Source organism: Hippoglossus stenolepis, chromosome 16 (genome assembly GCF_022539355.2).
Source record: "Hippoglossus stenolepis isolate QCI-W04-F060 chromosome 16, HSTE1.2, whole genome shotgun sequence".
NCBI classification, from domain to species: Eukaryota; Metazoa; Chordata; class Actinopteri; order Pleuronectiformes; family Pleuronectidae; genus Hippoglossus; species Hippoglossus stenolepis.
The window spans coordinates 13,831,385-13,853,258 of record NC_061498.1 but is presented as its reverse complement, the minus strand read 5'-3'; the positions used below and the strand labels follow the sequence as shown (position 1 = coordinate 13,853,258).

Sequence of the window (21,874 nt, the reverse complement as noted above, 5' to 3'; positions counted from 1 at the left end):
TTTAATGAAGGATGAAAAGACAAAAAGAGTAAACTAGCATGCCGCTGGAAACGGTGTTTAGTAGTAATAGATAGTTGTTAGATATTGTATCTGCTCAGCTTTAACTCATATTTTGGGGCTGATGATGGCTGCTACAATCCATCATAAGATTCAGACAGGAAGAATTTATACTGTCAGTTCCAGCGAAACATTAACCTGACACTCACTTTCCTCACTCACCGGTGGAAGATGAGATGCCCAACAGACAAAAAAAGAAAAGAGTGGCGTGAGTGACACCAGGCTGAGAAACTGATACCACAGGCACTGTAATTAAATTTGGTTTCGTCGTCAGCGCGCATTTATCTTTGTCATCATAATGCTTTAAAAAGCCGCAGCAACCTATGAATCGAGATGACTGATATTGTGTCCTTTTGTCACCTTCCTAATTGCCTCTCACCGACTGCTCTCAGAAACTGAAGAGGAGATAACGCCACGGTGGGATTAAATTGAACAGACCTGCTCAAAATACTGACAAAAATGAGTGGATGATGGTGGCATGGTTAGTCAAGGGGTTATCGTGTGTTGTCGTGTGATGGAGGAGCCCACTCCTTACAGGGCAGACAAGATTTGTGTGTGTGTGTGTGTGTGTTTGTGTTTGTGTGTGTGTTCGGTGCAGGTATTACTCATGCTAAATATGTTTACACAGTCACATCATGGAGATCTGTCCTCCTTGTGCGGACAAAAAGAATTAAGACCGCATCATTTAAATAATTAAAAACTTAATCTGAATTTTAAACGGTGGGCATGTTTATGGGTAAGGTTATTTAAAGGTTATGGATAGAGTCTCCAGGAAGTTAATGCAATGTCCTTCAAAGACATGGAGTGTGCATGCATGCATGTGTGTTGTGTGTGTGTGTGTGTGTGTGTGTGTGTGTTTGTGCTTTGAGGACACAGTTTAAACTAAAAACCAGTCAAGTGGGGACTACTTGTCCCATTGGGGTCAAACGCTGTGTCACGAGTCTGGAGAAGCTGATTCTGGGGTCAGTGGTGGAGGTTAGGTTAAGGGCGTGCATTCTTGCTCGTAGCCTCGTGACCCTGCGAGGCTGCAGCGCAACTCTTACATTGAAGAAAAGTGAGGTTAAATATTGTAAACGTGATGAGGACAACTCAGAGGTAAATGTGTAAAGTTTGTCCTGTGGGTGGCAGCAGAGGAGAGGTCATGTCAATAGGGTTTGTCCTCAGTACGGCGGTCATTTTGGGACATTTCAGACTCAGCTGGTGAGACTCGATTCCACATCCCCAGCTACTGCTGCACACATCTGCTGTATGAGACTGTCTTCGTCGAAGGCTGAGATCAAGGATTTGTTTCATCTTATTTTATTTCACATCACAGATCCTGCAGAGTTTTCATTCCTTTCAAATAACACACTATTATGTGACTGCTGTGTATGAACCCTGTTTTATTCCTTTCCATTGATTGTTTTTGAGATAAAGTATCGCACCTAAGACTATGTTGACACAGCCATGCTCTCCTCACCGGACACATTGAAGGGCAGGCTGGGTATTAAACATTTGACAGAGATTTTCTGCCATGGTCACTGGCGGTCGATCAGACAGAAACATTTACTGACACATTCTATGTAGTGCAAATGTACTTTTGCAAATGCATGTTTGGTGCCATCTGGTGACTTCAAGCGCTCAAGTTGAAGGATTTAAATCAAGTTCCAGACGCCTGATGTATGAAGGAGAACAGCTGCCATAACATTACTTGAATTGCTTCACGGAATAATGAACACGGCTCAAAACACACAAAGTTTGCAAAACACACTTAATTGGGGAGACCTACATGCCCTATAATTTTTAGAAATGAATTTAATACTGCGCTGCACTGTACCGTGTTGCATAATGCATTGTTTTTGTAAGTGGCATGGAAGAAGGGAGTGTCTCCTCCTCTACCCTGCGCACTCCACTGGGAGCAGCGTCGGTCAGCGGAAGAATAAGTGATGTGAGAGTCAGACAGCGTGTATCACCTGCAACAACGGTAGGCAATCCGTTAAGCAATGCCTGTGAGCTGGTGGCTACATTCTGAGCGAGTCAGAACATGAAATGCTCCGCGAGGATCTTCACGAAGCACACGCTCCGAGCTCCAAAGTGTCCCCCAGGGGCAAAAGATGAGTTTGCTGGAAAATGGTGGAAACAAAGTTGATCCCACATCTAATGAAATAACTGAATTAAATCAAGTTTAACCCACACGGATTATCCGATAAGATTTTGCTGCACAAAATTGCCCTTTAGTCATGTAAAAAAATCATCATCTCAAATAGAAACATTGTCCAATGAATGAGTGGATTACTTCAATGATCATCCTTATTACCGTTATTGATCATGTGTACTGTGCAGTATTTTGTGATAATTGGATATTGGGTGGTCCTTTTGAGGTATAATTTTCCATTAGTGACGGAGTTATGTTCATTTGACGGTGGACACGCCCTTGCTTGTGTTGGAACGAGCACTGTGAACACAAGGGAGTCTTGTTTCCACCTCTGCAGACGAACTCAACACTGCTGTCGAACACAACCCGGGCGTTTAACTCCAAAAGGTGAATATAATTATTCTTACTTATAGCAAGATTATGCACTAACTTAACACTCTGTTATGTCCTAGCATTTCGTGATACATTCTTTCAGGTGGTTTGTAAGTGAGGAAAATACATTAAGCTTTTTTTTTTAAATTACAGTCATTGTAAAATGACACAACCTGAATAGTCTGACTTCTCGTCACGTCTGCTGTCTCTTTTCTCTACACATTACTTTACCTGCTGAACGTGACCTCTTGGCGGATATACTGTTCTAAGCTTTTAGTCCTGTTCCTCTTGCAGTCAAGATGCCAGAAACAGCAGAAGCTGTGTCAGCGACTCTCACCACCAACAGAAACTGCACCATAGAAATAACCAATGTCAGCGGCCACTACTGTCTCATCAACCCCAAGTAAGTCTGCGGATGAAAAAACTATAATAAAACACGTTCTAATGATTGAAACAACATGATGTTCACGATCAAATCTGAATGGATGCAGAAACAAGAATGTTTACTACCTTTCTTCACAAATACTAATGAATTAATGATCTCATTGCATAGAAAGATAAAAAAAAATAGAAGTATCTTAATAAGATGATATAGATAAAAAAATATATATAACTTTGTTGTTTAATCTATTTTCTCTATGGTCTATTTTGAGTCAAAGCACCTGCAATCAGGTCTCCTCACATTTACACTATGACATCTATGAAACACCGCAAAACTTTAATTTAAAGTTGCTTTTTTTTCCTCGGAATTTGCGACCTCAAGTCCTCAAGTTACCGGCATCAGAGCTTGTTTTCTCATGATTGACTGGTTCCAGGGAAAAAGCACTTTTTAAAGGGATAATGCAAAGTGCTTCGAAACTACAGCTACACATTACATATCCAAAATCAGTATGTTGATTGTAAGGATCCAACTTTTTTCCATTCCAATCCTATGTTAATTCAATGTAGTTAGACGTCATCTAAATAGAAGGAATGCTAAATGAATTTAACACAATTAAATTTGTCTTTCTCAACAATGCAATGTGTCAGTTTCTTCCGTTTCTGGTTAAAATGGAAAACGACCAGGAAAACGATAAAATAAATAAAAACTCCCCGTGTCTATTGGAATTTGTGCCGTGCCTCTACATCTATCTAGCTGTGGCAGGACAGACCATATCTTGGATGGGTGGGTTTCATGTGTAACATCACTTTGCTGAGAACATCCACCTATCCATCATGCGGTGACACAAACCGGCTCATTGCACACCGCGTGCAGGTACACTCACTGTTGCTTAGAAGTCCACGGCAGTACTTGCACAGTCACACTCCATCCATCAGCATAAGGTGCCTCACCCTGGAAAGCCCAGCACTCAAAAAGTATACTGACAATCTCCACAAAACTTACAAAACTCTGCCTTTTCATCAAAAGTCCAGGAAGTGTGACATACAAGTTGACAACTGTCTCTTTGCTCTCCTGTGCAGGGTGTACATGGAGAGCGGCTTCTGCCACCACCCCCCCCAGCCGACCGTTCGCACCACCAAGACCGAAGTGTGCTCGTTCACCAAGGACGACAACACCGCCACGGGCGCTGTCGGCCTGCTGACCTATGACCTGTTCCATATGCAGAGCCGGGTTTGCTCCGAGCGCATGGCCATCTTGTTCTCCGTGCCCTATGACCACAACTTGTACAAGAACCGGCTGGCCGTGGGCGTGGTTGAGCATTCCCGCGACTGCGACAAACATTTGTACAAGCAGATGTATGATGGGAAAGACCTCAGTAACTTCTCCCGCTCTGATGCAAATGGCTGCGGGCTGGAGTTCAAAGCAAAGCATGTTGATGTGAGGGCAACCATGTCTTCTGTTGGCAAAGGCATTGTTAAAGTGGAGCTCTATGATAAAATGGGTCATTAATGCTGAAGGAATTACTGGTATTCTGCTTTTTAGATGCCTTTGTATAGCAGAATGAATAAACATCATTAAATTTGAAAATGTATTGTGATCCAGAAATAAAAACATCCCGAAGAGAGGAAGAATGATTTTGCTGTCATCTGTATTTTTTTTGTCCGCAGAAAGATATCAATATCTGACAGCCAGTACATTGATTCTCCATTAGCTCATTGTTTGGGCTTATGTACATTATACACTCTCTTCTATTTGATTATGGTAATAAAACATTCAAACCCAATGATTTTGTTACTTTGAGTTTTCTCTGTGTTATTCATGATTACTGATGAACATTGGTAATTGTTTAATCTCTTAGCTGGATCCATCTAATACTAATGAGCGGCAACAGATGGGAATATCAGCATAGATGTTTTTTTAATTGTCAAGATAACAAGATTGTTGTTCAGTGGCTGTGAGGCTCTCCGCTCTGCTCTGAATTGTGTGGCTCGTGTGAGGAGGGGCTGCAGGAGAAACAATGACAGAGAAGTTGCACCAGAAATTTCTGTCTTGACTCGTCCGGCTTGCAAATTTTAAGTTGCGCAAAACCACAGGAATGAGATCTCCATATCACCTCAGTTTGTCACTCAGTCACTGAGGTACCCACATCCCCCCCCCCCCGGGGGAGAAAATGACTGAGAATATTATCCCATCTCACTCAACAGGTTTAGGATTCAAATTTAAACTGCTGGAAGCGGCTCAACTTTTCCACATAAACAGGGCGCGGTTGCTTTATCAGAGACGGAAAAACACAGGGTTTGTTCTCATAGTCTCCTGCTTGTGTGGGTTTAGGCTTACTGGTGAATATGAGCTGAAAGAGGGTGTGCCACCGTCCAACTGGGATTGTGTTGCAAATGGGAGGGTTCGCTGAGTGATGCCACACATCCTCCGCCTCCTCCCTCTCAGGTAACTGTTCCCATTTTGGGATTAGGAATCGCAAGCAGAGGTGCTCGACAGGTAAGTCTCGAGACTTGTACAGAGAATGGCTCTTTAGCTCATGACTCATAAGAAATAAGGAATCGGTGGAGGTATATCCAAGCCTGATGGGGCATTTGTATAATTTGTGTCTGTGGATAGAATCTTTTTCTCTAGTGTGTTCACTCTAACTTCATTAGTGCACGGTGCTTGGTGCTCTGTAGTGTCTGCAGCTCTTTTCTGATTCTTCACAACCTCACAAACTCTCAGTAGGCTCTGAAGTGCATCATTCATACTCAGTGCCAGTCTGTTTGAAGGTCAACATAATGCCAGTACAGATTGTCGGCAGAGCACAGGTCAGGACGGATATTTTGTACCGTGCCAAGTGTGTTCGAGAAGTGCCCCTCACAGCTGTTTGATTCAGCTGGTTGACACCTTAACTGCCTTTGTTTTACAAGCGGATCTCACAGCCTTTGCAACATGTCGGAGTCAGCTGAAGCCGTGGCAGCCGACGTGAGCAGCAGGAGAAGTACTGTCATTGAAATCGCAAATGTCACCAACAACTACTGCCTCCTCAACCCCAGGTAAAACCAGACCCTGTTGGAATCATGTGTTTTTCAGATGCGCACAAAATGAAAAGGTATACGTCGATTCTTAATGCCTGTGCGTCTTTTTCTACAGGGTATACCTGGAGAACGGGGAGACTTACAACCCACCTCAGCCCACAGTGCGCCCTCTCAAGACCGAGGTTTGCACTTTCACCAAATCAGGCGGCAAAGCGACCGGCTGCGTTGGCGTGATGACCTACGACCTTTTCGAGCGGTCAAAGAACGACTACATCGAGACGCTGGCCATCATGTTTGCCGTTCCGTGGGACTACAACCTGTACAAGAACTGGTTTGCGGTGGGCATCTATAAGAAGGGTCGTAACTGCGATAAGGATTTGTACAAAGAAATGTACTACGACAAAACGCAGAATGGGTTTGTCAGGGAGGCAGCCAATGGGTCAGGGATCAATCACGTGGGCGACTACCTCGATATCAAGGCCACCATGTGTCCCCTTGGAAATTCCATCATGAAGGTGGAGGTGTGGGATAAGCTTTTCACACCCAACCCTAGCCAACATGCATATTAGAGACCCCTCCCCAACCTGGGCTTACATGTTTCCCAGCAGCAGAAGTCATACAATCCACCTCTAGCTTTTTCTAATGCAGTCGATATGCATGATTCAACAGATGTATTGTTGCTGACATGTGTCTGTATACCTGGGTATTACCTCTCAGTAAATCTGCTTAAGATCAGAGTTTAATTTGTTTATAAATCCAGGATGCAATATCCCCCTTTTATAGCCGAAGCCTCTGTCTGTTTCAATAGACTCCCAGTTTAAAACGGCATCTTTAGAAATGGAAATCAAAGGATGAGTCAGTGGAGGATGAGGGCAGCTTAATAAAACACACTGAGAGCTTGTTTGTATTTACCTTGACACTGTCATCAGAGAAATAAAGTAAACCTTTTTTTTTTGCTGAATCTATTTGTGTTTGAGTGTCTGTTGATTGAGTTTAGAGGAGTTTTTCAAAATAAATAAATATATATTAATAATGTTGAATGTAAAAATGATTATTTTTGTACTTTGGAGTTAAACTGAGATTTGGATAGACGAACCAAGACTGCAGGTTTTTTTCTCCGTATAGGGGCTGTGTGAGAGCAGCTTAGGGGGACACACCCTTTCTCGTGTTGCTCAACATTAAAGTACATCCGTCATCACTACACCAGCCGCTTTACATCGAAATATTATATGAATCTAACCCTGTTTTTACATCCACCTAGGAATGTAAAGGAAGTTATGTTTTTATCTGCTTTTGTTTATTTAGTTTAGCTGGATTACACAAAAACAACTGCTTTTTATCAAATTTAGTGGAGGGGCGGGGCATGACCCAAGAAAGAACTCATAACAATTTGGTGCAGATCTGGATCAGGGGGCAGATCCAGGATTTTATACTTTTTACTTAATTTAAATTTAGGATCTTAATGGGTAAAGTCAGGCGTATTAAAAATACTGATATTTATGAGTGTGTGTAATTTGATGCAGATCCAAATTTAAACGTGGTCTCAAAAGGGGACTGTTGGGCCTTGGCGGAGGAATGCACTCCACTGAGGGCCCTTCTAGTTAAATTTGTTTTAAGATCCACTGTCCATCTCAAACATTTAATATAATTGTTGCCATTGGATTCATAACACTAATATTTTGTGTTAGTTTTCAGAAACTATAAATATTTGCAGTCCCGCCATCCCTGCTCAATAATCGTAAATAATGCCTCTGCAAACACTCAAATGTTAAAAGCGAGTTAATTCTTGGTTAAATGTGACCTTGTGTAATTTAAATCTCTTTTAACAGACTCGGTGCATCAGTGTTTTTACCCAGATTTTGGAGATAAAGAGGGTTTTTATTGCCTCCTGACAGAACAAGAGGGAACAGTAAAAACTCCTCAGTTATTGCTCGCAATGCAATCACTGGTTGGTTTTTATGAACCAGTAAACTCGAGGATAAAATGATCAGATACACCGGGGTTTTTTTAATGATCTTAGCTGGGAGTATGAGGCAGTGGTGAAAGAGACGGGCATGGATTTGGGTGAGGACCCTGTTATTACGACTGCTCAGCGACTCGCTCACTTAACGCTGCATTATTCTTTAATTGGGCAGAAATGACAATCTTGATGTGTCGTCTCATCATCAAAGAACTTGTTTCGCCGTAATGGCTCAACCAATTCTCCGCGGGTACAATCATTAACCTCTGGAAAGAATGTGGGGTTGTGAGGCAGGAGGCAGAATACCGGCTCTTCATTTCCATCGCAGGCGAAGTTATCTGGTTCCTGGATCCTATTTACAATCTCAACACTGCATTCCTGATTCTGTTTTCCCATTAGATTCGGGATGCTTTTGCAGCGTTTACTGTTGCAGCCACAAAGAAAGCCTAGATCAAAAGGGTTTTGCTCACTGTCACCATTGCATTTGCATAAAAGCCATACATAATATAGAGGAATAAACTAGGCCTGTTTAGGCTCAATCTCTGAAGCATTGTGGAGGGGGGTATTGGAGAAATGACACACTGTCCCTATAAACAGATGGGGACACTAAGCAGAAACTTGTTTGTCGGAAACCGGATGAGTTCCCGCACATTTTCTTTCACATTTTCCCTTTGAGCTTCTCCTCTGTGTTTACTGCACCTGCACCTAAGTCTTCTTTCATATCGTGCGTTATGTTGTTGACTGTATGCCTTCATTGGTATGTACAGTATGTGTGTTTGCATGCTTTTGTGATGAGCATCTCTAAGAGCAGGTACACTCGCACCTGCACATGCAGATATGGATATTTTATAGCAAATAAAGGCCTTTGTGCATTATGTGATTTGTATTTGGGTTTGAAAAAAAATTGTTGGGGACCAGTGTGGGATTAGACGTCTTAAACAGGAAACAAAGGGATATGTGAAAAATGTATTTTCCCTGTGTAGATAAACATAAGCAGCTCAGCATCATGTGGATTGAAACGGAAGCTATTCATCACCAAAGAGGAGTGAATCTATCTGTTTCTCTTGGTAAAGGCTTCTGTCTGAAATCCTAAGTGCAGGTGCACCATGCGGGTTGGCCTCATCTTTTCATGAGACAGAAATCAGGTGATCGTGCAAAAACAACAGCGAGGCTCCGGTTAAACTCACTGCAGGGAGATGAGCAGAGGTGAGTGAGAGGAAATGATTGTTCTGGAAGAAAAATCTCAGAGGGACATAAGAGAGGAAAACCTGAGAAAACCTCAGTTGAGACCAAGAAACTCTTTCAACCTCATACAGCCTTTTTAAATTGTGCATGTACACTATTTTCTGTCTTTTGCACCAAAAAGAAAATACAATGAGAAATAAAACGAGGACATCTTCTCTCTTTTTCTACCTGAAGTAGGTTGTTTTTTTGTCTCTGTTTATCATCACCATCTGTGCCCATGGAAAATAAATTAACGTTTACAATTTTCTCACATTCTCAGAAGTCTTGCGCCGATCGTCACAAAGCTGCCTAGAGTCAGATCATAAAATGTTATTTGCATAAAAGGGTTCAGCTGTCAAGGTTGTTTGAATTTCTCTCTCTCTGTTTGCTTTGAAATTAATTTCTCAGTGCAAGAGAACTGGGTGGTGTATTGACTCAAACTGGGAGTAACCAAACAGAAGAAAAAGACGGGCACATTTCAGTGACCTGAGAGCCGCAGCTCTTTAAACAGCCTAAGCCGCTGCATACCTGTGACCACAGCTGCAAATGGGAAAATAATAGATTCTTCTTCTCCCTCAAAGTGAATAGAAGTGCACTTAGAAGCTGCAGTTTTAAGGGCCTTCAATGACAGAATATGCTCTCATGGACTGCCATCTAGAGGCCACGTCTGGTACCCACACAGGGTTCCTCACAAATGACTACTCTGACTAGCAAAACCTTGAAAAAAGCTATTTTTAAAAAACCTGGTTCAAAATATTTTCAAAACTATCTCGCTGTAACTCTGTATATAATGTGAAATATGTGGTGTTTATCGATGTTTTTTAAGGTGAAAAGTCCTTTATAATGGGCAGGCAGTGGTATTACTGGTGCTCACCCCGTGCTCCTCTGTTATTCCTGGTTTCAAACGTGTCTTGACATCCAGCCGGGTCCGGTTCACTCCCTCTGCCCTGATGTGTGTCAGACTGGCAACAAGCGCCTGCAGCCCCGTCATCGGAGCTCAGTCACAGGCCTCAATCTCAGTCAGCCTCCCCCGGGGGCGACTCTACGAGAGGGTAAAACAATAAAATCAGATATATTATTATCAAGCTAGGCCGGAGTTGCATTGTTTGTTTGGTTTGTCAGATTTTCTGCGGATCGCATTTCATCACTCTCGTCCTTCAGATGAGATGCGAGGGCCGGAGGTCATGTTACTCCTGGCAGGCTTTGGAAATTGTCTCATCCTGTTAGTTTGTTATTTTGAAACTTCTCAGCATGCACAGTGACACAGATGTGTATCGTGCAACAATACCGATATCTCGAGGGAGGGAAACACAAACTGTTCTCTACAGTAACTCTTGACATTGTTAAAAGAAACCGAGCTGCCACAGTGTTTCTTTAGCAGCAATATGTTGTCATAAATATTGAGCTTCAAAATGTTAAGTTAAGACAATTCATACAATTCTTTTTGTGTTTTTCTATTAATACTCATTTAAATATTGGTTTATATTGAGGTTTACAGAAATAACATCCAATGCTAACTCATAGGAATAAACTACAGTGTGTGAATCACACTGTTTTATTTCATGAAAACAAACTATTTTAAAAAAGCTATGAGCTGCACATTTCAACATGAAACTGCTTTAATCAATGTGTTTATGTTAATAATGGATCACATATACAAGTGTGAGTGAGATGTCATTTAAAGTGATGCAGTTCCTCTCACTCTGTGGAGCTTTATAACAACTTTCCGCTCGTTCTTTTGGTTTCCTAGGACTTTAATGTTCACTCTCACTGGATCAGTTTTGTCTGTTTTCAGTAAAAGAAAAGAAAAGCAAGTCAGAGGGAAAAGCAACAACCTGCAGACAGACTGAGTGACTATATTTAACATAGTGGAGCAATTAGTGAAACTAAATATTCTAGTCAGTAGGAGTCAGTAGAGACCCAAAATCTAAATAGAAACCATTATTGCTCAGTGTCTTCCAGGTGTGTAGCTAAGCAGCTGTTTATTAACAAGTTCCCCGTATTAAAGGTGATAACATGTCGGTGTTGTACTTACTGCTTGTTTCTGCTGCCCCCAAGTGGCAGAACATTTTGTTACTCCAGGTTTAATAAATGAATCATGAGGATTTGTTGATTTCTAACTTAAACCCAACATTGCACAAGAGAGTTTCGTGTGTCTACATGTGGCCCTTCATGTCTTCAGTGATGAAGTGAACCTCCTCGAGCCACAACAGGACATCTGCTCACCCACTGTTTATTTACTCGTTTCTGCTCTGTCCTCTCTGTCTGAGATAAACCAGGCGACCAACATCTGCTCCTTCTTTTATGTGTCACTTGACACAGATTCCTGATCTGGAATAACAAGCAAGTAGACCCTCAATTTTCTTCTAATCTAGCTTTGCAACGATTTCATAAACAGATGCTGTTCTTTTTGCAGTTTTTTTGTTCTCTGTTGTCGCCAATAGCATCTTTTACATAATAACTCAGAGCTGCCTGCCCAGCAAACTTGGATGTGGTGACACTGCTCGTTATTCATGTCCATTTTCTGATTCTGTTAACCCCAACTCTCTCTTGTTATTTCTGAGGTGGAAAAGCTTTACCCTTGAAGTTGCAGCTGGAGATTTGTTCCAGAAATAAATTCACCATTATCTTCATCAAACCGTTGATTGACCTTCACAGGTTGTTGCTGGCTTTGCTCCTTTCCCATCGCCGCTGGACAACTGGTGAGTGTATCTCCGTCTTGCCACTCATATGTCCATATGCATTAGAACACGGTTGTTCATTTGAATTTACTCCGAGTGACTGAGTAGCAGTGTTGATGTCGAGCCTACTTGTATGTAAAGTCGTCTGCTGCCATCATGGTGTCATCCAGCTGAAGGGTCAGCTCTGACGCAGTAGGGCCAGCTGCTGAGATCTCGCACTACAAAGTAATTACTCATGTCACACTGAATGACTCGCTTCAGTGGGCGCGATCTTTTAATTCTTTATCAAGTTTGACAAACTTTAGTATGCACATGCTCCAGTAAACTATTGAAACATCATGCAAATTGAAACATCCATAAATCAAATGAGATGCTGAAAACCCAACGATAACTTGGCATAGGCTGCTCCAGGAAGTTGACTTTCTCTCTTGCAGCTGTGGAGGTGGATGTGGTGCTGCCCAATACTCCTTCACCTGAAGCAGTGATGCTGACACTATCCGACACCGACAATGCCAAAAGTCTCCGTCAGCAACTGCTGCCAAGTAGACCAACAGTTGATGTACAAACGCCCTTACCTGCCGCCCTTCCACCACCTCTGCCAGATCTCTGGGACGAGACAGAAATCAGCTCCCACGGTTCGAAGACCCAGAGGTTACAGAGTCGAAAACCCACCCACCCACCCACCACCCTGCAGCTGGAGACACAGCTGAGGCATGCGAGTGAGATCAGTGCAGTGTCTGTGCAGCAGTCTTTGTCCTCAGTTTTATAAATATATATTCATATGTCTACAGCTGTGCCATAAAAATTTTTTTTGCAAAGTCAGCTTAATTGAAGCCACAATGGAGAATCCTGCTCCGACCTCCGGAGCCACGGCCGCCCCTTTACTTTCCTCCATTTCCTTTGTTGTCCAGCTTTATGTTCCTCCATGCCCAATAATGCTGAATGCACAGAATAGTTTTTCTATAGACTAAGCATGTGCACATAAAAAATAAAATGTTTGTAAAAACAAGATCTGCAGGTCACATTGGTTTTATGATGGTGTCACTGGAAGTAAAAAAAGTAAGACTAATTGAGAAAACAGTTAACAAGTAGTAATTTACATTTAGCTTTTTCCCACGTTTGTTTTTTCTGCAGCTTCAGCGAGATTCAGATTTAAGGTTGAGGTCTTTGTGAAGGGCAGTGACTGCTCATGGTTTGCACAACATAGATATTTTTTTGTGTTGCACGATTTGGAAGTCTAAGTGATAAAGATACTACCAGGAATTGAAGGCCTAACCTTAAAGTTGCCATAATTTAAAGAAGTGTAGTCATGTAATCATTGATAATGCAACTATAATCTACTTGCACAGACAAAATGGTTCGTTATAGTCACTTATTATTTGTAAATCTGTCTGCATAATACTCATTACATGTTATCCTGAGTATCCACCCCTGCACTTTGGTCAATGCTGGCAAGCAATATTGCTGAATCATTAAGTAGTTTGATACCTTACCACTTGCAACCACTAGAGGGCAGAGTTTACTGGCCTGGTTTAGTTTGTGGCAACTCCATTTGAATGTGGACCCTGAGCATTTGTCTCCTATACTGATCATGCGCACATATGGTTTAGTGCAACAACTGATGAAATGTGACTGATAAAATATGATTAATATGGCTTTCACAATCACACATTGCCTTTAACTGTCTGAAATGTTTCTGGCGTGTTGCAGTAGTGAGGAGCAACACAGAGCAGGATGAGATCAGACGGGGGTGGGGATGAGGATGGCCCGACATCCAGAGGGGAGGAAGGTCACCAAACACACTTTCCCACCCAGCCCTGCCAGACACGCACACACACACGCACACGCACACACATTGTACACACAAACATAGGCCCACCCTGCAGAGTTGTGTGTGCCAGATGAGGGTGTGATACATGACTGCTGTCACCGCTTCCCTCATTGCATGTCTGTGGAGACTATGCAATGCGCTATGCTATGCACTTGCACGTCAATCCAGCCCATACAGCTTACTGGAGATACAGTGAAACTCTACCTGGAGCACAAAGCAATGCCATCTGCACTGCGCTGAGGGGAAATGATGGTGTTTAATCAAATACTGACAAAGTTTAAAGGGCCCTTTTGCTAGAAAGATGTCACATCTCTGTGAACATGGAACAAATAAACAGCTAACCAAAGAAGGGAGTCAAAGTAGAGCCAACATTCCAACTGTAGTTTTAATTGTATAAAATATAAAAAGTACATACAGTACATGGTGTGAGAGCAGGCAGGGTGTGTTCTCACAGACAGCACAGTAAGTCCTGACAATAGCAGAAAAATAACACAGTATATAAATACACATTTGGTTCCAAATCTGAAAGCGCTTACAATGGCTTTATCGTCATAACAACACATACCCAAGGGTATCAAGATTCAAGCAAAAGACAGCAAGCTTATCTTCTTGTCATCGATCAGTGTTTATCACTATGCTGCACAGACAAACTAAATATGTCCCTTTGTCTGAACTGGACTGAGACGTTAGATACACTTCGTTCAGCTCATCAATATAAGATCGTGAGGATTGTCACAGTGAAAGTGCTTAAGGATTCAATACTATTCAAGAAATAGACAATACCAGGAAAAGGATCTCCCTCTCTGGGCGTACCCATTCATTGTGTCCCATCTGTAACCTCTGACCCCCCCAACCATATGCTCTGACTCACGTAACCACATCCATACATCACACTATACTCCGTTTCCTGTTCCCCCTGTGTACACGTAGATGATAATTTGCATATATCAAAGTACGAACGCATACCTGTACTCAGATCAGCCTTGGTTTGAATAGTACGTCGTCTAATTAGTGGCTCAAAGCAGAGTTAAGTTTGAAGAGCTCACGAGTTCAGCAATAAGTAATCATTTCAGAATCTTGTCTTTTACCGAGACAGATGGTGTCAGACTTAACGAGGACTGTCAACAAATATATATTTTTGCAAGCTCTAGAGCTTTTGTCATCATAAACCTGAAAATTGTGTTCTCCATTTCAGATAGAGCCGTTTTCCGAACATGTGCATCCAGTTTGGATGTAACCAAAACCATCAGTGTTCCGATTTCCAGTCGGTGGTTGAAAGCAAATCTTTTGTCACAGTCTCTCTTCTTTAAAAGTGTTAATGAGATACAGTACATGAATTAATAATAACAAAGGATTTTGTCACAGTTAGCGTCTGTTAACACCAGGGAGTTTGTCGCTGATCAGCCACAGAATATGACATTATTAACTCTGGGTCAGAAGTGTCTATTGATCGGTTTTCTCTGCTGCTGATGTTTCAGAATTCCTCAGAGAAGTGAAGTGCAGGTAAACTTGTCAGAGACAGTCACTCCTCTGAAAGCTCACCGGTGCGATTAAAGAGCGGCAGCAGCCTGCGTGTAAACAAGCAGTCCTCGAGTTGGGAGAATAGACAGAGCATAGGTCCAAAATCGTGATTTCCCTGGTGACTGTGAACCAAGACTTGAGATCCTCAGTAGCTGCCATCGCCATTCTTAGTTTTGAACACCACAAGGATGACCATGACCGGGATCAGGCAGATGGGAGTTACCACCAGGGCTAAGACGACGACTGGCGGCGGGTCGGTCAACTCCTCTGCTGGACAATCCTGGAAGAACCTGGTGTGAATGTCCACAAAGGTCTCTTCCACCAGCGGGTTGGGCCACGGGATCAAGAGACAGTCAGACATCTCCTCTGTGCAATGGCTTAGGTTACTGTACAAACTGCAGCGTGGAGACAGGGAGAATATGGAAGGGGATTCAGAAATTTAGTAAAAATGTATATATTTCAAATGTCAAAAACTGCAGACACTGAACTCACTGCTTACCCGCTCACGTTACCCCAAATGCACCAGTCAGTGCTGTTTAGTGACGCCATTGAACTCTCAAAAGTGTTGAGACATAAATGGCCAATCAGGGTTGACAGGCAATCCATTGTTGGAGCACCGTACATATCACTACAGAAGTTGCATATATCCGGGCAACGGTGAGTATCATTCCCACAAGCTGCAATGAAATAGTTTACAAAAAGAAAGAGAAAGCAGCATAAACAGATTAGAAAATGACAGTAAAGATGCGTTGCACACAAAGAAGATCTGCATTGAATTCTGAAATTTGGATGTTCACAGGATGACATACAAGTTTGCGTGGCTATCTGTGGTTAAAAGGTCATGTCACCTACCAAATGGCACGGTAGCCACTCCATAAGTGGTGTCTGAGAGGGAGAAAAGTCCGATTTTTAGATTAAAAACATTTAGAGTAAACTGTACAGGCTATCATGTGAAAACATTCTAATTCAGTTCATTAAGTTTCCATACAAAAAGAATTCCTTATCATGAGCTATGAGTCTCTTTCACTGAGACTGTGCTGAAGCAGGCATTTTGCAGCTGTAGAGAGGGAGACCACACACTCACCGGAGAGAAAGGAGAGGAATACCCCAATGAAACCAAGTGCTCCATTCATGTCAGAAGAAAACGAATAAAGGTGCGATTCCCCCAGCTGATGACCATGTATAATAAACCTACACGTCTTAGTCTGTGTACAGCGAGGCATAACAGGAAACCCGGCAGGATGGAAGAGACGCAGTGTAACCTTCGGTTACCAGATGTCCAAACAGTGTTACCCGCGGTTACCAGATGTTCTTCGAAGATCTGTCTGACGGCCCTGCGCCTTGGCAGCAGTGCTTCCCCTCTCCAACACGCGTTTCTTTAGGACTTTCTTCCTTTTTAAAGGGGTGGAGGCAACAAAGATTGTCTTCTCCATTCTCCCAAATAAAAGGGAGCACACCCAAGCTGGGCTGGACTCACATCTGAAAACCCTTACTCTTTAACTCTTGTTCTGCTTTTTAGTCTCAGTTTCTCACAGTCGACGGCCTGGCCAGCTCACAGCATGTGATTTATTTGCCTTTTGGGCTGCCTCTGCCAAATAGGAAACATAAGTAAACATTTAGGGCTTTAGCGTTTTGGGGTGGAAGTAATCATGACGCTGCAGGGTGTGCTGTGCAGACAGCCTGGATTTCATATCTAGGTTAATTTGACCAAACCTGGAACAAGTTGTTAGACACAGCTGACGGGCTGTTTAAAAGCAGATATTTCCACTATAGCTGTGGCAAGTGTTTGTTCTTTTCTGTCACGAGCAGCTCACCAGTGTGTTTCATCTACGAGGTAGTTTCTCACTGTCACCACTCACAACTTTAAAAGAGCAGTAAGAGAGAGAGAGAGAGCGAGAGATGGCTTCATTGATTGAATGATAAATGAAATGCACGGCTCGTGTTTTCTCATGACCAGCTCGTTCATTTATTTCACTGGATCCACATGTTGGGCCTCTCACAACATCTGTTTGCCGAGCAGCATTTTGATTTAGTAATGACATCAGGAAATGTGTCTTTTCAGCAGAGGAGGAGCTCAGAGTTTGGGGGGAGTTGGCAGGGGAAGGAGGGGGGACAGTCAGGGGAAAGGAGAAAAAAAAAAGGGAAGGCACAGGATGAGGAACAGCGAAAGGGGCGCTGCTCCAAAGTTCCAGTTGTTTCACAACTCTGAGTTCATGCGTTGATCACAGACGTTGCATGGGGTGAATGACGAACAAATTCAGGAAGTGGAGCCAGGTGGGGGCTGCTCATAATGAGGTTTCAGTTAACCTTTAACCCCAAACCATTATGGACCTTTTATCTGCTGTTGCTGACCCCCACACTGGTAGAGACCTCCCCAGGAGTTTTTCTTGGATTCTCAAGATAATACACACAAGGAGATCTTGGCAGAAAACAGTATCTCCGAGCTCTGCTTTCTCTGTGTGTCTGTTCCAGGCCAAGAAAATGGATGTAAGGAAATGACCCAAAACCACCCCCCACTGGACTCAAACACATAATCCCTATTTGAAATATACATTGAATATATATATATACAGACACACAGACATGTTGTCGACTGTTGACAATAACGTTAAATAGAAAAAGGTTGTAAACTTACTGGCAGTCACTACTGAGTGATACCCTGTTGAGAAATGGCATTGGGTTAGTCAACGCATTCATTTTCATGCATGTGATCAACATATATATATATATAAATGTATTTATATATTTCTTCAACATACCTATGGTTGTGGCAGGTTGTACAGCTAAGTGTTCAGCTACCAGACCATCCACTGTCGTGCATCCTGCTGTAACAGATATAAAACAATGGGAAAACAGAACATTGAAATAACGATGGAAAGTATGAAATGCTGCAATCCAGTAAACAGTACATACAAATATAATGAAGTATTTGGAAAAACATATAGGTACATAGAGGTATATACAGTTATTATCCAATATATGTAATTATAATCCAGTACATACAAACTGTGAAAGTAAGAAGGTATAGAATAGAATAGAATAGAATAGAATAGAATAGAATAGAAACTCTTCATTGTCATTGTATTATACAAAATACAACAAAATGATGTGTGCTACTTCTGGTTTGGTACTCTAATGTTAAAATAACCCATTGCACACAACATATCATGTAATTAAAAGTAAAGGAAATAGCCTGTGGAATAAACTGTGAAGCAAACAGGTCACTGTATCCTCCCTTTGTGTGCTTCTGCTTTACGGAAATCTAAATATATCCAACACAAAGATTATTGAAATATACAATCCATGTCCTTCTTATGTGAATAATACATGTATTATCTTATTTAATAGATACAAGCAATGATAATGAAAATTGTTATAGCCTGCCCTACACTGATGATAACATTTTCAACATCTACTACATGTTGTCACGGCATGATCACACTCACTACGTGACAGTTAAGTATAAAGGTATAAACCTTGATCATGAGACAAGCTAAGCTCCTTTCTTAAAAGCCACACAATACCACTGAAAGCCCCCAAAGCATTCCTCCTGAGAGGTGAGACAGAGGGCAAGAAAAGAAGTTATACTGTAGCGTATATCATGCTGGATCCTCGACTTACCCCAGAAGAGAAGAGCCACAAACCAGCCAGAGAACATGGGTGAGAGGCTGGTGGCTGTCATTGTGCCTGACAGTGGTCTGAGCGTCCTCACTGGTGCGTAGGGATTACATATCTCAACCTTTTCGCAGGAAGGCTCTATAAAGCAACAGGAAGCTCCCATTTCCCAGGAAGGGTGGATTTACACAACAGAGCAGGGAGACTCAGATAAGCTCAAAACTACTGTGGTCCATTGGTGCACCACCATCTCTCTCTCTCTCTCTCTCTCTCTCTTTATCTATTTCCTTCACTCATCCCTCCCTCTGCTTCCAATCACAAAGTGAGAAGTTTGGGAGACCCCCCTCATCTCTCTCTCTCTCTCTCTCTCTCTCTCTCTCTCTCTCTCTCTCTCTCTGCGTGTGTGTGTGTGTGTGTGTGTGTGTGTGTGTGTGTTAGCACCAGTGGCCAACTCACAGGGTGAGATGTATGATTGTAATCAAAAATCCCCAAAACCCATCTGATACTACTATTGTCCCAGAAATGAGTAATTCATATAAACAGCAAAAATCAATGTTATATAACGTTGAATGGCGTTTTTAAGGTGTGCGCCACAGTGTTAGTATTTTACTTCTTGATCTTGGGCTCTAATGATGACACTCTGATTTCCTCACACACGCAGTAGTATTCTCCAAGACCTGCAACTCTGATGTGTATTGGTTCCCATTTAATTTGACATCATTGGAAAGTACGTGTTCCAGATCTTGACTTCTGTTTTTTTGTTGTTGTTGAAGAGCATAACATTTATGGTGCATGACTGGCGTTGGTGTGTCAGGAATATGTTGTTTTATGCTGTTACACCATCGGTGATGATGACGAGCATCCCCCCCCTTCTCTCTCTCTCTTCAGACCACATCTGCGTCTGACAGAACACTGAGCTTCTGTGGTAATGAGACACAGCAGGGATCTCCACTAGTGTTGATGCGCTTGTCGGCGCCACTGAATGGCGAGAGCTCTCAGCTGCCAGGGCTTGGGACGACGCCAGGTGACTTGGGGGCCACAGTAAACCTTATTTCTGATAAAGGAGGCTGCTCTTTTTTTTTTATCTGACTGATACAATGTTTGAAAGTCCCACAAATAGGAACTGAAACATTTACCTGAATTGATTTTTTTTAAGAGCATTAGGAGACTATAGCTGTGTCTCAATTCAGGGGCGTAATCCTACGTAGGCTGTATTTGAAGACCGATTGTGTCACAGCAGCTCGACTTGGCTGTCCCATTCCGAAGGCTTTTTCAAATGCGGCCGACAAATACGTCCTTCCATCGCCGAGAAACGAAGGCTCAAATGGATGGATCCTTCTCTGGCCAACCTATCCCAGGATTCATCGCACTTCAGTGACGAATCATTGGTAATGACGTCGGAAAGGGACAAAGCGTCAATGCTTGAGTCTCGCTCTGTCACCATGCAACAGCAATAAGGGCGGGACGATCATGGAGGGCTTCTGTTGAGACTGTCTCAACTCGGTTCGGCCTTCGTGGTCTATGAAGCTCATCAGAAAGATGCAGCCCCTGAATTGGGACACAGCTCATATTCACGGGGTGGACATTTTCCTCTGACACCCCGCCCTTGGGAGGATGCTCAAATGCTAATGCATTGTTATGAACAGAATAATGTTGTAGCTACTGCTGTGATCCAGGTTAATAAGTCAAACAAACACAGAGTGTCTGACAAACTGTTATTATTGCACAAGCCCTTAACTGATCAGCAACTGCAAAGACAATAGATAATCAAAACCTGGAGCACACAGTTTACATTACACAGAATTAAAAACTTCCTGCCGATTTAGGTTGCTGAATGCATAATTAATAACCAGGGGAAATACGAAGCATAAACAACAGAGTCAGAGAGCAACACCAACACAGTGATCAGAGAGAGGGGCACTCAGGTCACGTTTGTATAGCTGTATAGTTTCTTTGTAAGAAACGAAAAACATTCCCAGAGAGGTTTCTTTATCCAAGTTAGACATGTATGTGAGCATGTATTGTGTCATATCATAAAAAAGTAACTGAACAGTGCCATCTTGTGAGTCAGAGAAGCAGCATTTCTTTGGTTTCCTTCAATCCTTCAGAGGTTTATTTTGAAAAAAAAAAAAAAGAACTAGACAATGTATTAGATCATTGAAAATGTTGACAGAATAACACGCATTCACATATTTATAACTCATGAGAGGAAGTGACACATGATTCTATTTTACAGCAAAGCCTCCATCTTTGAACTAACTTCACAGAAGCATCAAAAGCTACGTTTTTTTCTTTTTATTCATGGGATCTTGAGTAACTACACACTCCCTATGTGCACAAAAAAAGGTTTCAAAATATCCTTAAAATGTATTATTTTTGTTAAGATCGTAAAACTGCAACAGGCTAATATGTCATATGGTAATACCCCAATGAATTTCTATAGAACAGGAAAAGATGTAAGAGTGAAGAGTGAATATAGGTTTGTCTATCAAAGCACCCATGTCTACTTATGCATTAATAAACCTTTATTTATATTATGCAACGCTTTCATTTTAGCCCCCCTATTTGGCAGTAATTACCAGTATATAAGCATTTTATAAGTGGCTTATACATGTTGTAATGTGAGCAAATATTAGTGTTTTTTATTGTATTTGGCAACTACTATAATTCCTACTGTGGTTACCCCTAAATCTAGGTTCGTGTACAAACAGGTATTCAATGAAAACGAATTCAAACACTGATATAAATTTGCATTCTAAATCATTTATATCCTTAATGAATGCACATTAATAAATACAAATATAGTTACATCGTAGGCTTTTGTGTTACAAATATTGATTCGATACATTTGATGGAATTAAAGTTCAGCTGTGGAAATAATCTTCTGTGAAATGTGTCTTTCTTAACTAGGTAATTGCTTTAATTTCAGTCTCAGGTTAAATCCATTGATAATAGGACACTGCTCCAAAAACACTGTGTTTGCTCTTTTTAATGAGCCAGAATGTGATGAGTATCAACTTCTGTTGTGCAGTGGCACAAACTGTGAGCAGCCACGACAACGTGTGAACAGTCTGACT

At 42.0% G+C, this 21,874-nt stretch overlaps 3 protein-coding genes across 5 annotated transcripts; 2 read left to right on the top strand and 1 right to left on the bottom strand.

The window, feature by feature from the left end:
- The first annotated feature begins 2,508 nt into the window (after positions 1–2,508).
- LOC118122816 (bryoporin) lies at positions 2,509–4,728 on the top strand. The gene is made up of 3 exons (XM_035179691.2): positions 2,509–2,578; positions 2,858–2,966; positions 4,025–4,728. Exons 2-3 carry the CDS (start codon positions 2,863–2,865, stop codon positions 4,452–4,454), a joined length of 534 nt encoding a protein of 177 aa, XP_035035582.1. The 5' UTR covers positions 2,509–2,578; positions 2,858–2,862; the 3' UTR covers positions 4,455–4,728.
- Positions 4,729–5,293: 565 nt separating this feature from the next.
- Positions 5,294–6,930, top strand: apnl (actinoporin-like protein). The gene is made up of 3 exons (XM_035179624.2): positions 5,294–5,441; positions 5,858–5,983; positions 6,081–6,930. The coding sequence occupies exons 2-3, from the start codon at positions 5,880–5,882 to the stop codon at positions 6,532–6,534; spliced, it is 558 nt and encodes a 185-aa protein (XP_035035515.1). The 5' UTR covers positions 5,294–5,441; positions 5,858–5,879; the 3' UTR covers positions 6,535–6,930.
- Positions 6,931–14,027: 7,097 nt separating this feature from the next.
- ramp2 (receptor (G protein-coupled) activity modifying protein 2) lies at positions 14,028–19,057 on the bottom strand. Of its 3 annotated transcripts, none has more exons than XM_035181513.2 (6): positions 18,804–19,057; positions 17,942–18,004; positions 17,818–17,841; positions 16,035–16,067; positions 15,682–15,859; positions 14,028–15,577 (listed from the first exon to the last, which is right to left on the bottom strand). In XM_035181513.2, exons 1-6 carry the CDS (start codon positions 18,961–18,963, stop codon positions 15,328–15,330), a joined length of 708 nt encoding a protein of 235 aa, XP_035037404.1. In that variant the 5' UTR covers positions 18,964–19,057; the 3' UTR covers positions 14,028–15,327. The 3 variants fall into 3 exon arrangements, with proteins under 3 accessions (XP_035037404.1, XP_035037403.1, XP_035037405.1); XM_035181512.2 differs by having other exon boundaries at positions 17,942–18,007; positions 18,804–19,055; XM_035181514.2 differs by lacking the exons at positions 17,818–17,841; positions 17,942–18,004; positions 18,804–19,057 and adding an exon at positions 16,267–17,791.
- Positions 19,058–21,874: the final 2,817 nt, after the last annotated feature.